Source organism: Neoarius graeffei, chromosome 12 (assembly GCF_027579695.1).
Source record: "Neoarius graeffei isolate fNeoGra1 chromosome 12, fNeoGra1.pri, whole genome shotgun sequence".
Classification (NCBI taxonomy): Eukaryota; Metazoa; Chordata; class Actinopteri; order Siluriformes; family Ariidae; genus Neoarius; species Neoarius graeffei.
This window is the reverse complement of record NC_083580.1, coordinates 57,765,972-57,780,588: the sequence shown is the minus strand read 5'-3', so window position 1 is coordinate 57,780,588 and position 14,617 is coordinate 57,765,972. Positions and strand designations below refer to the sequence as shown.

Below are 14,617 nucleotides of genomic sequence, written 5' to 3'. Positions count from 1 at the left end.
CTTACAGTATAACTTATGTCAACTGAGTCTGTTTAAGAACTTGGATTTTTGGGAGGGTGGTAAAATGTGCAAATGATCTTCTACGACTCTGGACTCAGTACCATGTTTGATAACACTAAGCTCTGTCTGACCTGCCCCCTGGAATCCAAAGCAACTGATGACCTGTAACCAGACTCCATGTTGCAGTGGATTTGTCACGTTGTACATCCACTGTGCCAACCTTTCTCTATTTTTAACATGCATGCACACAGCGGATATAAGTGTACTCAGTTTTACAGCAACAAAGCAGGACACAAGCAACGCACTGACCTGCAGTAGGACAACCTGCATTTTGACCTGCAAATCTGATACCATGATATGTATTTTCTTGCCATGTTAACCTCAGAGTGTAAGTTCCATCTTGTATTGCATGCATGAGTGTATCTGATTTATTCATTCTAAGTTAGGTAGGGTGTGTGATTTCACATTGCTGTTTTAGTACAGCATATCGCTAAATTTTGTTTCATTTTCAGCCACATGAGGGAGTTTGTGTTTTATAATATCACTGGATCATTTTTAATAATGGCCCACACTTGAGGTCACCTTCAGATTTTGATATAAAGTCTTCTTTTCAGATAATCACATGATCAAGCTTTGATTAGCCCACTGATTTATAGATATGGTAAGTTACAAATCTTTGTCCCAGAAGACAAACTGCATAGAAAACAAAGTCAACAAACTTTTAAATGGTTCTCTGTTGACAATTATTTTAGGGAAGAAAAAATACTTCAGGCTCCAAACTTCATAAACACTGTGAGAGCTGTCACAACAGACGCTGTAAAGTTCCCATAGAGATCTCTGTGTCATGCATGATCATCAACTGCCGCTTGCTGTGTGGTGCCTCCTTTCACATGTGCAAAGAGGATGAACACATACTGCTGTGTCCTAATGAAAAGGTGCCCTGCATCAATGCACACTACGGCTGCCCTTTCACCATGTGTCGCTCAAAGCTGGCCAAACACCTAGAAGTGTGTCCTGCTAGTGTGGTGGTCTGCTCAGTGGAGTGGAACCGTTGGCCGATTGAAGAAGCAGATCCTCCTGAGTTCTACAAGAATATCTTGAAGGAGGACTACACTCAGGAGCCTCTGGACCTTTCCATGGCACTGCGGGACCAGAGGCAGCTGTTTCAGTCTCTCAAAATGAAGGCTCTTTTTCCTGAACTTATTGAAAAGATTGAGGAGAAATTTGTCATTCAGGAACTTGAAGGAGCTGTTGGAGGGATATCTAAAGATGTGCAAGAAGCCCCAACATCTATAAGTGCTGTCTCAGATCTTGAACCTCAGGAGAGGGAGTTAACCCAGGAAGAGAGAGAGGCGCTAGCAAGGGACACAAATATATCAGGCATTGATAGGTATGATATTTGGGAGAAGATGTTCAGTATGGAGCTGAGTGGTTGCAAGCACACCATAAAGTCGCTAGGCACCAACCCTGTTTCCAAAAGCAAAGAGCTGAAACCCCAAGCAAATCCAAGCAAACTGGAGATCCTAAAAGAGGAGACGGAAACACAATTTGGGAATTCAGGCACACTTACTTATATGCCACATTTTAATCCATATGAAATGGATGAAGATAAATTTCTGAAAGCAGCATCCTTATTTGCATGTGACACACGTCCAAAGAAGACATTTGTATACGAATATTTGGAACCCATGAAGATTAAAACTGTGCGCACGTTCCAAGTTCCTACCAGCTTTAAAGCAAGGCCAAGTCGTATACGCAATCCTTTTCATTACAAAAAAGATAGCAGAGCCGTTGACACAGCAGACCTGAACATTGAAATGGGGGACATGCCAAAATGGGATGAGGTTCAAGCAACTCTTCTGTGCTCTCTGGAGAAGGAACTCAGAGGTCACCTTATTGCAGAGTCCAGTTCTGCAGATGCACTTCTTAGAGATGAAGGAACTCAGACTTACGACTTTTACTCCGCTCCTTTCAAAGCAGATGCGTGTCTGGCAGATCTTACAACTGACAGGGCTCTGCAGCTTCATGTACAGATACAAACCGAGAGCGTCACCAATAGACATAACAAATGCAGCTCTGCATTCACATACCTCTGCAGCCATTCATACAGACGAGATGAGTTTTCTTCTCACTATAAGAACGTTCACTCAGATATCCAGTTCTGTTTAAACGGCTGGTTTGAACACAGGTGTCCTCTGGCTTATTTGGGTTGCACCTTCAGCCAGAGGCAGCTCCGACCTTTCACACACAAAGCCACGGTCTCCTATGATAAAGACCTCAGCACATTCTCTCTCAGACCTGAGGTGCCATCCATTCTCTATGAAGGTGTGACAATGGTGACTACAGAGAGAAAGCGAGCTCGGAACCAGGATGCTTTGAGCAAGTTGCCTTTTGAGGTTCTCATCCACATTGCTGGGTTTCTGGATAGCTTTACACTGTCTCAGCTGGCTCTTGTATCCCGGTTAATGAGAGAGGTGTGCGGGATTTTGCTGCAAGAAAGAGGCATGGTCTCGCTTAAGTGGGAGAAGAAAATCTATTCACACGGTGGATGGTGCTGGAGAACTAGACATAAGGTCAGCTTTGACTTGGAACCTAATAATCTCATGCATTTGCTATATTTTTTCATTTACATAACTAAGGCACCATGGGCTAATAGATATTTCCAACTTCCTTTAGGTCTGGGAATTCAGCAACTTGTTTTCTCCTGTGGATAACTGGTGCTTGGATAAGTTCCCATCAATGTCTGAGCATCTTAAGGTCTGCCCTTATTATGAGACAGAGAACAGAACAGAACCTGTATTCTTAACTGGTGTCTATGATTGTAAAGAAGAAGAAAAAGCTCAGAGTCTTGTGTCCATGTTTATCAAGAATAAATGATATTTGCATTGCAAGTGAGGAAAATAATCAACAGCAGGGTCATAAGATGCAGCCTGATGTGAAGCGGAGTTACTGTTATAACTCCAAAGTTGATTATTTTCCAATAATGACATGTTCTAAAATGCTTTATTCCTCTTATGCCACAGCAATTTGCTCATGATTACAATTTTCAAAATTTATTAAAGAACTTTTTATCCGTTTATAGTCACATCTAATTTTGTGGAATGCCAGCCAAACAAACTAATTATTGTTATCACTAATATTATAGCAGTTATAGACATACTAGTGCATCTCAAACAATTCAAATATCATGAACAAGTTCTTTTTTTGTAATTTAATTTAAAAAGGCAAACTTTCATATTGTCTAAGTGAAATATTTCAAGACTGTTTTTGTTTTAATTTTGAGGATTATGGCTTATAGCTCATGAAAATCAGAAATCCACTATCTCATATTATTAGAATATTTCCTAAAATCAATCAAAAAGGATTTACAATACAGAAATGTCCAACTTCTGAAAAGTATGTTCATTTATACACTCAATACTTGGTTGGGGCTCCTTTACCATGAATTACTGCATCAATGCGGTGTGGCATGGAGGCGATCAACCTGTGGCACTGCTGAGGTGGTACTGAAGCCCAGGTTGCTTTGGTAACTGACCTTCAGGTCATCTGTATTTTTGGATGGGGTGTTTCTGATCTTCCTCTTGACAATACCCCGTAGATTCTCTATGGGGTTCTGGTCAGGCGAGATGGCTGGTCAATTAAGCAAAGTAATATCATGGTCAGCAAACAATTTGGTAGTAGTTTTGGCACTGTGGGCAGATGCTAAGTCCTTCTGAAAAAGGAAATCAGCATCTCCATAAAACTTGTGAGCAGATGGAAGCATGAACTGCTCTAAAATCTCCTGGTAGATAGCTTCTTTGACTTTGGACTTGATAAAACACAGTGGACCGAAACCAGCAGATGACATGGCAACCCAAATCATCACAGACTGTGGAAACTTCACGCAGGACTTCAAACACCTTGGATTCTGTGCCTCTCCACTCTTCCTCCAGACTCTAGGACCTTGATTTCCAAATGAAATACAAAATTTATTTTCATCTGAAAAGAACACTTTGAACCACTGAGAAACAGTCCAGTTCTTTTTCTCCTTAGTCCAGGTAAGACATTTCTGACATTGTCTCTGATTCAGGAGTGGCTTAATATTAGGAATGTGACAGTTGTAGCCCCTTTCCTGAAGACGTCTGTGCGTGGTGGCTTTTGATGCACTGACACCAGCCTCAGTCCACTCCTTATGAAGCACTCCTAAGTTCTTGAATTAACTTTTCTTGACAATCTTCTCATGGCTGCGGTCATCCCTGTTGCTTGTGCACCTTTTCCAGCCAGCCTTTTCAGCAATGACCTTCTGTGGTTTACCCTCCTTGTGGAGGATGTCGATGATTGTCTTTTGGATGATTTTTTGGATGTCTTCTGGTCAAGTCAGCAGTCTTCCCCATGATTGTGGTTGTGTGTACTGAATTAGACCAAGATATACATGGTGTATGAGGGAAGCCATGGCCTAATGGTTAAAGAAGCAGCTTTGGGACCAAAAAGTTGCCAGTTTGATTCCCTAGACCAGCAGGGTTGGGTGAAATGCCCTTGAACAAGGCAACTAATCCCCAACTGCTCCTCAGGCTGCTCACAGTACATTGCATGTCACTTTGGATAAGAGCGTCTGCGAAATGCCAGTAATGGTATTTATACTGTTTTACTCAAATATTGTCATATTTTGAGATATGCTTTTTTATTTTTTGCACTATAGGCCATAATTATCCATCCATCTATCTATTATCCATAACCACTTATCCTGTGCAGGGTCGCGGGCAAGCTGGAGCCTATCCCAGCTGGCTATGGGTGAGAGGACAAGTCACCAGATGATCGCAGGGCTGACACATAGAGACAAACAACCATTCACACCTATGGTCAAATTAGAGCCACCAATTAGCCTATGACTAATGTGGGGTTTACATTAGACCGTATCAGCGGATCATCAGATTAACGTTTTTAAAAACGATTAGCGTGCACACAGCAACGCCAATACACGATTAGCGTGCACACAGCAACGCCAATACACGGATACGCTAATCACATGACTAATTCGGCACGTAAGTTGAAATGTGTCAGTGCAGCTCATCGCTTCCTCCTCAGCGGCTGCGCTCCAAATCACTCCGCCCTGAACAGCGAGTGCCCTCTGGAGGGTGCGCACTCCGGCCCTGCGCAGCTCACAGAGCGCGCGAGTTAAGCGCACAAGCAGTGATTCGGGACTGAGCCGCTGTGCGCAAGTCACTTACCACTTGCAAGTGGAAGGATGGCAAGCCTAAAGACAATCATAACTACACAATGGGCAGTATTTGCATCAGTATTTGCAGTATTTTCATACTTTTATACTCTTTAATGAAAGGTGATACAAGGCGGAAGTCCGCGCCGTTTTTCAGCAGTCGCGTCACATGACCAACGCCAGCGAATCAGGAAGGTGGATGTCACAGTGACGTTGTCCAATGACGATGCCAGCTAGAGCTCAGCACAGCGTATCCGCATGTTCTCAATGTTTACACAGCACCAGACCAGACACGATCTGGATTGAATACGTGGACCCTGGCGGATTCCCGTTTCCCGGCGTTTCCAGGCGTTTTAATGTAAATGGACAGTGCATCCGCGAAGAAAACGAGACAGATACGGTCTAATGTAAACTTGGCCTAAATTAGACTGTGGGGGGAAACCAGAGCACCCAGAGGAAACCTATGCAGACACAGGGAGAACATGCAAATGCCACACAGAAAGGACCCCGTCGGCCACTGGGCTCGAACCCAGAACCTTCTTGCTATGAGGCAAAAGTGCTAACCACTACACCACCGAGGCCATAATTATCAAAATTAAAATTTAAAAAAATGCTTGAAACATTTTACTTTATGTGTAATGAGTCTAGAATATATTACATTTTTACTTTCTTAAATAACTGATGGAAAATATTGAACTTTTTCATGATATTACAATTCTTCAAAATGCACTAGTATAGTATAATCTTCCCATTACTTTCTCTTGAAGCTTGTTACAGAGAAAATGCAATGCCATCTCTCCTAGAGTTTTACATAGCCGAAAACCTAAAATTGCAGCTTTACATTTAACTGTTAGGATGCACTGACTCTGGCGACTCCTTCCATTAATGTTAAATGTCTCCTTACAGAAACTGTCACCATATCAATGATTAAACATTTTTTTTTTTTGTTAAATAACAACACTTTCTAAAATCTGTATATTATTAAACTAGTGAGTTAGCCATTCCTTTAAAAACACAAACGAGTGTCTTGCAGCCGGTATTACTGTCAGAGCTGTCATTATTTACCACTGAGGTATATACAGTTCATAGCCCGTATTTCTAAACCCATGCAGTGAAACTTCCATTATCATGTTCTCTGGTCCTGATTAACTTCCTAAACTCCAGTGAACCACAGATCACACTTGTGCCACACCTCACTATTATAAAGTAATATTAGCTTAATCATTTTACAATGTTTTTCTTGTAGGTACTGGATAGTTAGCCTGAGGGTTTGGAAATGTAAAGACATGAACATAAATAGATAAATCTTTGGTTATTATGATGTTTAGTTGTTATTATGATACACCTGTCTTAGAAAATACAAGAAAAATATGTGGAGTATTGCAGCTGTGTAGAAACATGCTCATGCTTTTGGAAGTAATAATAATTCATTAAATATTTTTGACAAAATCTTGAGTTGTGCTGGTTTTTGCTATTCACAGTGTAGATACCGAAGAATCTAAATCACGTTATTTTTGACCTTTGCCATGAGGACGGGTACAGTTTGCTGACTTTGTAAAACAGATATGGAGAAGCAAAAGCAGATTTTTTGCACCTATCTGCATGCTTGTCCTGTTTTTTTTTTTTTTTAAATGATGTTCCCATTTTATTGGGGAATCGAAACAACTTTATTTTTGCCCCATTGATATGACATAATACAGCTTCTCTTTCAAGTCAAGTAAAGAGAGGAGAAGTCTGATTCTTTAAGCCGACACTGGGATACTGGTGAGCGTGAACCAGCTATTTACATTTGTACAAAAATAATCATAATTTTGGATGATGTACAATTAATTTTACTTAAGTTACTCTCTAATTGTTATTTATTCTCCATGACTCTTTAGATTGTTCAGGATGCAGCTGTCACTCCAACTGTTTGGAGCTGTCTGGGTGGCTGTACTTTTGTCCTTTAGTCTCTGCCAAGATAACTGTCGAGCTCAGGATGGAAAACCAGGACAGCCAGGAGTTTCTGGGAGAGATGGCCGACCTGGATCAAAAGGAGACAAAGGAAACCCAGGTACAGTTTGTATCCTGTTTATGTTCCCTTGTAGTGTTTTAAGCTTCATGACTTATTGTATTATTTGACAAATCAAACTGATTTAATCAGGTTTGTTAACACAAAGTTGTAAAGATACACTATATTGTGGGTGGCATGGAGAATGTTTTCCACCTCACAGTTCCAGGTTCAATCCTGAGCTTGAGTTGCTGTCCATGTTCTCCACTTATCTACCTGGGTTTCCTCCAGGTTCTCCAGTTTCCTCTCACCTCCCAGCAACATGCTGGTAGGTTAACTGTCTACACTAAATTACTCCTAGGTGTGAATGAGTAATTTTCATCCAGGGTGTATTCCCACTCATGCCCAGTGTTCCCACAATCGTATCCTGATTCACCAAGACCCTGACCAGAATAAAGCGGTTACTGAAGCTGAATTAATAAATGAATGGATGAATAAGCAGTGTTTTGCATTGTTTTAGGTTTGCAGGTGGAATTAAATAAGGCGGAACTGATTGCTCTTAAAGGAAGTAAGGGTGAAGATGGTCCCATAGGAGACATCGGTCCAAAAGGCTTTAATGGTCTACTTGGTCCACCGGGTCCCATCGGTCCTCCAGGGAATCCTGGCAGCAGTGAGGGTACTGGATTGTCCAGTGCAAAAAAGGCAGCCTTTACAGTAGTGCGTAAAAAGAACGAGAACCCTAGGTACAATAGCCCTGTGACATTTACTGAAGCACTTACTAATTTGAATAATGACTTCGACATTCGAAAAGGATACTTCACGTGTAAGGTTGCTGGAGTGTATTACTTTGTGTTTCATTCCGTCTCTGAGGGTGACCTGTGTCTAAAACTGGTTAGTGATAACAATGCTAAAGTGAGCCTGAAATTTTGTGATTATAACCAGCGTAAGACAAGCATATCTCAGGTTTTGTCTGGTGGTGTTGTGATTGAGCTTGCTGTGGGAAATAAGGTGTGGCTAGAACCATTTAAAGCCCCTGGACGCGGCAAAGAGACAAATAAAATTTCAAAAACTGAAACGTCCGTGTTCAGTGGCTTTCTGATTTTTGGTAGTGGGTGAAGAAAATGGATATAACCAATCCATGTTAGACTGACTGCCATTGTAACATTGGTAATGCTACATCAGTTTCTACAATCATGAATTTTAATGCAAGTGTACAATTTTCCTCTGTGTTTGCAGATTCTTAATGTTTTATTCACTTTTCTTTGCAACCCAAATGGATATTTCAGTTGTAAAACCCATGCTACAATAAAACTTTCTGTGAAAGTGGTGTTTCTATATGTGTACTTTCTTTTTTTTCTTTTTCTGGATGTGCACAATGAATAAATAATATCTAGTTTATAATAATTTTCGAAGAGTTTATGATGTGGAAACATCTAAAAACAACATAAATAAGAAACAATATTATCTGATTAAATTCCTGGACTGACGAAAAGCTGAGAGACTTCTGATCACAGGTTTGTTCCATCTTACTAAATCATTAAATTGTTTCTGGCATACAGTGGCATGCATAAATATTCATCCCCTTGGACGTTTTTACATTTTCTAACATTATAACCTGAAACTGAAATGGACCTAACTGGAAATGTATGTCAGGATTCTACACAAAATGATTAATAATATTGAAAGGGGATCAATATAGTTTGCAAAATTATTTATAAACAAAACATAAAAGTTGTGGGGCGGCACGGTGGTGTAGTGGTTAGCGCTGTCGCCTCACAGCAAGAAGGTCCGGGTTCGAGCCCCGTGGCCGGTGAGGGCCTTTCTGTGCGGAGTTTGCATGTTCTCCCCGTGTCCGCATGGGTTTCCCCCACAGTCCAAAGACATGCAGGTTAGGTTAACTGGTGACTCTAAATTGACCGTGAGTGTGAATGGTTGTCTGTGTCTATGTGTCAGCCCTGTGATGACCTGGCGACTTGTCCAGGGTGTACCCCGCCTTTCACCCGTAGTCAGCTGAGATAGGCTCCAGCTTGCCTGCGACCCTGTAGAACAGGATAAAGCGGCTAGAGATAATGAGATGAGATGAGGAGACATAAAAGTTGTGATTGCATAAGCATACTTTCCATAAGTATATATATAAATATACCCCCCCCCAAAAAAAAAGGTGTACACTATTTCTTGTGCAGATTACATTAGAAGTCATACAATTATTTGAACAGTGTGGACCTGCATACAATTAATATTTAATAATGTTGGTACAAATACACCTGGGAGGCCACAGAGTAAGGTACAGAATATACTTAAATGAACAGTAAAATGAAAACCAATGGTTTTTTTTTCAGGTTGTAAGACAAAAAATATAGAAAAAGGTGGTTAATACGTGTGCAACCCTTGTATAAGTTCAGAAAACCTTATTAAAGAATTTTTGAACTGTCCATTTTGTTCACAAAGACATAGTACACTGTTTAAGAGCATTAATCTAACAAGTTCACTGGTGTTCATGAATAAGTTGTAATTGAAACTACAAGCACTAGGTCTGAGTAGGGGTGTAAAGGCGGTGCTTTTTGCAGTGCAATTTTGAAAAGGGGAACAAAGAACATTTCATTTGATTGACAAAAACATTTCAGTGACTTCGACTCTTCGAAGCTTAGATTCACACAGCCAAGGACAACTTGATGTTCTGCGTTCACTATGTTTACCCATAGGCTTATATTCGTGGCTCTGTTGGCAGAGTGGCTTTGCCCTGTAGCCACTCAAGACACATGTCGTGCAGGGACACCTGGACTGCCAGGTATTCCTGGAATTCCTGGACATGATGGCCGGGATGGTGAGAAGGGGGAAAAAGGCGAGGCAGGTAAGTAATATATTGTTTAGTTGTACTTTTTCATTAGTTCTTTATTGTTGTTTGATCCTCAAGAGTTAATTCTTATATCTTCTTGTTTTTTTTTTTTAAATGCAGATGCATTAGGTTAGGTTTTTTGTTGTTGTTGAAAACCTATGCAAAATACATGCTCATGCAGTGAAAAAGAAACTTTTTACTTTGTTCCATAAGTAAATAAAAAGTAAAAAATATGTTTTAGGGGTTTTAAAGGGTTCTAGTTTGAACTTTCTGAAAGACGACTCCTCTGTTGTAAGGTTCCACTTAGAACCTTTAAGGATTCATATAATAAAAAAAAGTGGGTTCCAAAAGGGTTTTTATTTATTTTTTTAATGCTTCTAGCTTTCTAAAGCCTTTCTACTTCGAACTCTTTCTGAAAGAGAAACTCTTTATTTCAGGGTCTAAGATTTTTTTTTATAGGGTTCCTAAACATGAGGGACAAAATGAAGAACCCTTTAGAGCATCAAACAGAACCTTTGTTTTGATTGATCCACAAACTATATACATCAGACTACACTATATATCAGCTACGTATAAGTGGCCTGTTTGGCACAAATGCGCATTTATAAATATGCTAGCGTTTTAATGTGTTTTAACTTATTTTGGTTTATTTAAGACTGTGTGTTTATCTCAACAGGGCGTACATGGGAACTGGTGAATAAAGGGATCAAAGGGCAGAAGGGGGATCCTGGCATCAAAGGTGCTCAGGGAAAGAGGGGTAGCCCTGGCATTTCTGGCCCACCGGGACCACAGGGTCCACCTGGGGACGAAGGAGATCCAAGCGAATCCAAACCAGTATCTGCTTTCTGTGTATCTCGTGAAACCACAGCACATCCAGCATCTGATACCCCAATCATCTTCCCAACAGTCATCACCAATGTCAATGGGCACTTTAATGTTGATGAGGGTAAATTTGTGTGTCAAATCTCTGGTACCTACTATTTTGTATACCATGCAACTTCTTTTAAAAGGACACTTTGTGTTAATCTCATAGTGGATGGAGAGAAAAAGGCTAACTTCTGTGACCACAGTCAAGATGAGTTCAATGTGAGTTCAGGGGGATTTGCTGTGTACCTGTCGCATAATAGTGAAGTTTGGTTGCAGACTAATGATAGGGTAAATGGCATGTACGCAGCTGGAGATAAAGGCAACAGTATCTTCTCTGGGTTCCTGATTAGTGCACACTGAGGGGTTTTCTAATGTTTCACGAAACACACCAGATTGCATCAAGTTTTACATTTACAATCATCTGATCTGTACAATCAAAAGTACAAAATGTATTTCTGATTTCTATGCCATTAATAAAATTCTACTGGAGTAAAATATGAGAATTTTGTTTTCACTGTCTCAATATATACAATATTAATAAAATTTACAGCACTCTTCGGTTGTCCTTCCTAGGAAGGTACTATATACGACCCTGAGAGCGTTTCCCTATCAGAAAGCATTCCAGGTCGAGCCAGTTTCTGGAAGGTATGAACCCCTAAGTATCCAATAAACCCTTAGAGAAAAACTGTTTTTATTATGGAATACATTTGGCAGAACAATATTGTTTCATTTCATGAATAGCACCAATACACACATAGCCATAAAATAAGCACAAAATGGTATGTTTGAACAACAAAGTGTTACGAGAAATGCCTCTGGGTAGAATCCTTAAGATGGGAAGCTAAAAACTACTAATTATCCAATAAGCTCTTAAGGAACTCTTAAAGAACCCTTCTGTTAGGTGGAACAGAAATTTCTGGAAGCTGAGAACCCCTTGCTATTAAACAAAGCCCTCGAAGAAACATTTCTTTAAGGCAGAACAGTAATATTTTCCAGCTCTTGGATGTTATAAATGGCACCAATACACACAAAGCAGAACATGATGTAAGAAAGAAATAATTTTAAAAAACCAACTATAATTCTAACACTGTTAAGTGTTCTTCAGTTGAAACCATTGAAGAATCTTTTTATAAAAAACAAAACAAAACTGCAGCTACTGTAAATAATGAAAATATAACTTTATAAAAATAATATGACATATGCATATGGGAATTATTACATGTAGTATTAACTATGAGCATTACCCATTACCATTTAATACTAATATAATACAAGGGGTCTAAACGTCTGCTAATCTAGTAATGTCTTCTGCACGAGGTGATCCATGTTTTGCTGTAATTTGTTAACGCAAGCAAAAAAAACAAACAAAAACCCCAACCTTTTTTTAAATCACTTTTTAGATATTTCTCAATCCTGGACTGATTCACGCTGAATGTGCAATTAATTACTTCCTTGTCAATGTTGTGCAATACTGATGTTCTCCATTTGAAAGAGAGAAATGAAAATCAGAATCCATTCTGGTGGGAAATGATTATTTTTTGTCTCTGGCACTTGAGGTTGTCACCAATTTTTCAAGCACGGTGCAAACGTTTCTTGAAACAATGGTAAGATATCTGACAAAATTCATCTTTATAGTGTATAAATAAGAAATATTAGCAAAGCTAATGGCAATATGTTTTAACAGCTGATTAGCACAATGTTTGTTGTAAAAATATTTAAATTGTATTATTATTATTATTATTATTATTATGTAGTCATAGTATATATTTTTTTTAATTGCAGGTATCCTTGTCAGTGTATGCCCTTCTACCTGTCAGTGTTTTGCTGTGGGTTGTGACCCCCTCTGTCTCAGACAAATGTGATGGGTACCACGGTGTTCCAGGCATCCCAGGAACTCCTGGTATCAATGGAAATAATGGGCCAAAGGGGGGAAAAGGAGATCCTGGTAAAAAGATCTTACTTAAAAAAAATCCTACTTTTATTGTTAAAATTTAAAGCAGTACTTAAGACAGTGAATAAACTCTTTATGTCTTAAACCTAAACAATGTATGATTTGGTCCATTAAAAATAGAATAACATAATACACAACATAATAACATAATAATATAGATATTTTCTTCTGTTTGCTGTTTTGTTTTGGCTAAATGGAAAACTGTCTCAGCTCAAGAAACATAAAATGTCATGAAAAGGACCCAAAAGTTTACTCTCTATGACTGATATCTGTTTATATGCAGGTGAAGACACACAGCCGGTGAAGGGAGCCAAGGGTGACCTGGGTGGTCCTGGACGCCCCGGAAGATCTGGCATCAAGGGGGATAAAGGGGAACCTGGTGCACCAGGACCAAAGGGTCCAAAGGGTCCTAAGGGACCTTTTCAGCTTACTTCAAATATTAAGACTTCATTTTTTGCTAATAAAAGAAGTCCATCTTCCAGACCAGCAGTACCCCCAAATAAAATCATTGAATTTGAGGACGCGACCTCTCTTGAGAAGGCTGGTGAGAAACTGAGCGATGGTATTTTCACAGCCGAACAGCCAGGTGTTTATTTCTTTGTGTACCATGTTTCTGCACAGCAGAGCGCTTGCCTGTGTATTAAGAAGCAGGAGACAGTGGTGTTGAACTTATGTGATTTTTCTCAAGGAGTGCTGCTGACCTCTGGGTCTGTGGTCCTGAACCTGAGGCAAAGGGACACTGTGAGTCTGTACTCGTGCACTAGATTAAGTTACATCATCAGTAGAGATGCTGATAGCACGTTCACTGGCTTCCTGCTATTCCCTTCATAAATATCTAGATAAATAAAGCAGTTTCAGTGTCTCACCTGATTAATCTCTTTTCAGACATCTCCATGATTTCAGATGATTATTTCTGGGTTCTCTTTTTTTTCTTCCAGTATCTTATCAAATAACTTTTTTTTTTTTTAATCATGAACAAATGTAATAGAAATGTTGTGAACATACCTATGTAATCACATGACTGGCAATTTAATGCAGATGAAAATAAAACTGAAATAAATGAAAATACAATGTAAAACCCTCAAGACTGAAATATTCTTGAATTCCTGTGCAGGTTTAATTACATGCTGGCACAAATGGAAAGGACCATTAATATAAATTAAATACAAATTTACAGCAAAAACATGGTAGAAATATAAATAAATTGACAGCATATATTTGCAAAAAAGCAGGTTATTTGCACTTAAAAAAATAAAATCATCATCATCATCATCATCATCACTCAGGTACAGTGAAGCAAGTTCATGAAAGCATTTGCAGATCAGTAAATGTATCCGAAAATCAACTATACAAGACACTGGCAGTCAATGCAGATGTTTAAGAACAAGTGTAATGTGATTCAGTGGCAGTATTTGATGGAAGGGATAAACTCTCATACCTATCTGTAGCTCAACAATTAAACTATAGGGGTTGACCAATACATTAGATCCTGAGGTCTCATTTATGATGATGATGATGATGATGATGATGATAGGCATGGTGTAATAGTTAGAGAAGCAACTTTGGGACCAAAAGGTCACCAGTTCAATTCCCTGGACCAGCAGGAATGGCTGAAGTGCCCTTGAGCAAGGCCCCTAACCCCCAACTGCTCCCCAGGTTGCTCTGGGTATGTTGGACGTCGCTTTGGATAAGAGCGTCTGCTAAATGCCTGGACTATAATAACAACAGTCAGCATCATCAGTATCATCTGTACACTGCACTTGTTAAATTCTGTAAATG

At 39.5% G+C, this 14,617-nt stretch overlaps 3 protein-coding genes across 3 annotated transcripts; all 3 read left to right on the top strand.

The window, feature by feature from the left end:
- The first annotated feature begins 631 nt into the window (after positions 1–631).
- On the top strand, positions 632–2,961 carry fbxo40.1 (F-box protein 40, tandem duplicate 1). Its single transcript, XM_060935104.1, has 3 exons — positions 632–661; positions 753–2,573; positions 2,677–2,961. Exons 1-3 carry the CDS (start codon positions 659–661, stop codon positions 2,875–2,877), a joined length of 2,025 nt encoding a protein of 674 aa, XP_060791087.1. The 5' UTR covers positions 632–658; the 3' UTR covers positions 2,878–2,961.
- A 3,910-nt stretch (positions 2,962–6,871) lies between these two features.
- Positions 6,872–8,507, top strand: c1qa (complement component 1, q subcomponent, A chain). The gene is made up of 3 exons (XM_060936106.1): positions 6,872–6,958; positions 7,075–7,247; positions 7,705–8,507. The coding sequence occupies exons 2-3, from the start codon at positions 7,085–7,087 to the stop codon at positions 8,298–8,300; spliced, it is 759 nt and encodes a 252-aa protein (XP_060792089.1). The 5' UTR covers positions 6,872–6,958; positions 7,075–7,084; the 3' UTR covers positions 8,301–8,507.
- A 1,137-nt stretch (positions 8,508–9,644) lies between these two features.
- Positions 9,645–13,923, top strand: LOC132894786 (uncharacterized). The gene is made up of 6 exons (XM_060934903.1): positions 9,645–10,035; positions 10,697–11,244; positions 11,461–11,464; positions 12,397–12,491; positions 12,670–12,832; positions 13,122–13,923. The coding sequence occupies exons 1-6, from the start codon at positions 9,873–9,875 to the stop codon at positions 13,667–13,669; spliced, it is 1,521 nt and encodes a 506-aa protein (XP_060790886.1). The 5' UTR covers positions 9,645–9,872; the 3' UTR covers positions 13,670–13,923.
- Positions 13,924–14,617: the final 694 nt, after the last annotated feature.

Excerpts from the sequence above, each read along its gene's own strand:
- fbxo40.1 (XM_060935104.1), top strand. Across the intron at positions 2,574-2,676 it reads GCTGGAGAACTAGACATAAG|GTCTGGGAATTCAGCAACTT; the intron begins GTCAGCTTTGAC and ends AACTTCCTTTAG.
- c1qa (XM_060936106.1), top strand. The coding sequence starts at position 7,085 with ATGCAGCTGTCACTCCAACTGTTTGGAGCTGTCTGGGTGGCTGTACTT. Across the intron at positions 7,248-7,704 it reads AGGAGACAAAGGAAACCCAG|GTTTGCAGGTGGAATTAAAT; the intron begins GTACAGTTTGTA and ends GCATTGTTTTAG.
- LOC132894786 (XM_060934903.1), top strand. The coding sequence starts at position 9,873 with ATGTTTACCCATAGGCTTATATTCGTGGCTCTGTTGGCAGAGTGGCTT. Across the intron at positions 12,492-12,669 it reads AAACGTTTCTTGAAACAATG|GTATCCTTGTCAGTGTATGC; the intron begins GTAAGATATCTG and ends TTTTAATTGCAG. Across the intron at positions 12,833-13,121 it reads GGGGGGAAAAGGAGATCCTG|GTGAAGACACACAGCCGGTG; the intron begins GTAAAAAGATCT and ends GTTTATATGCAG.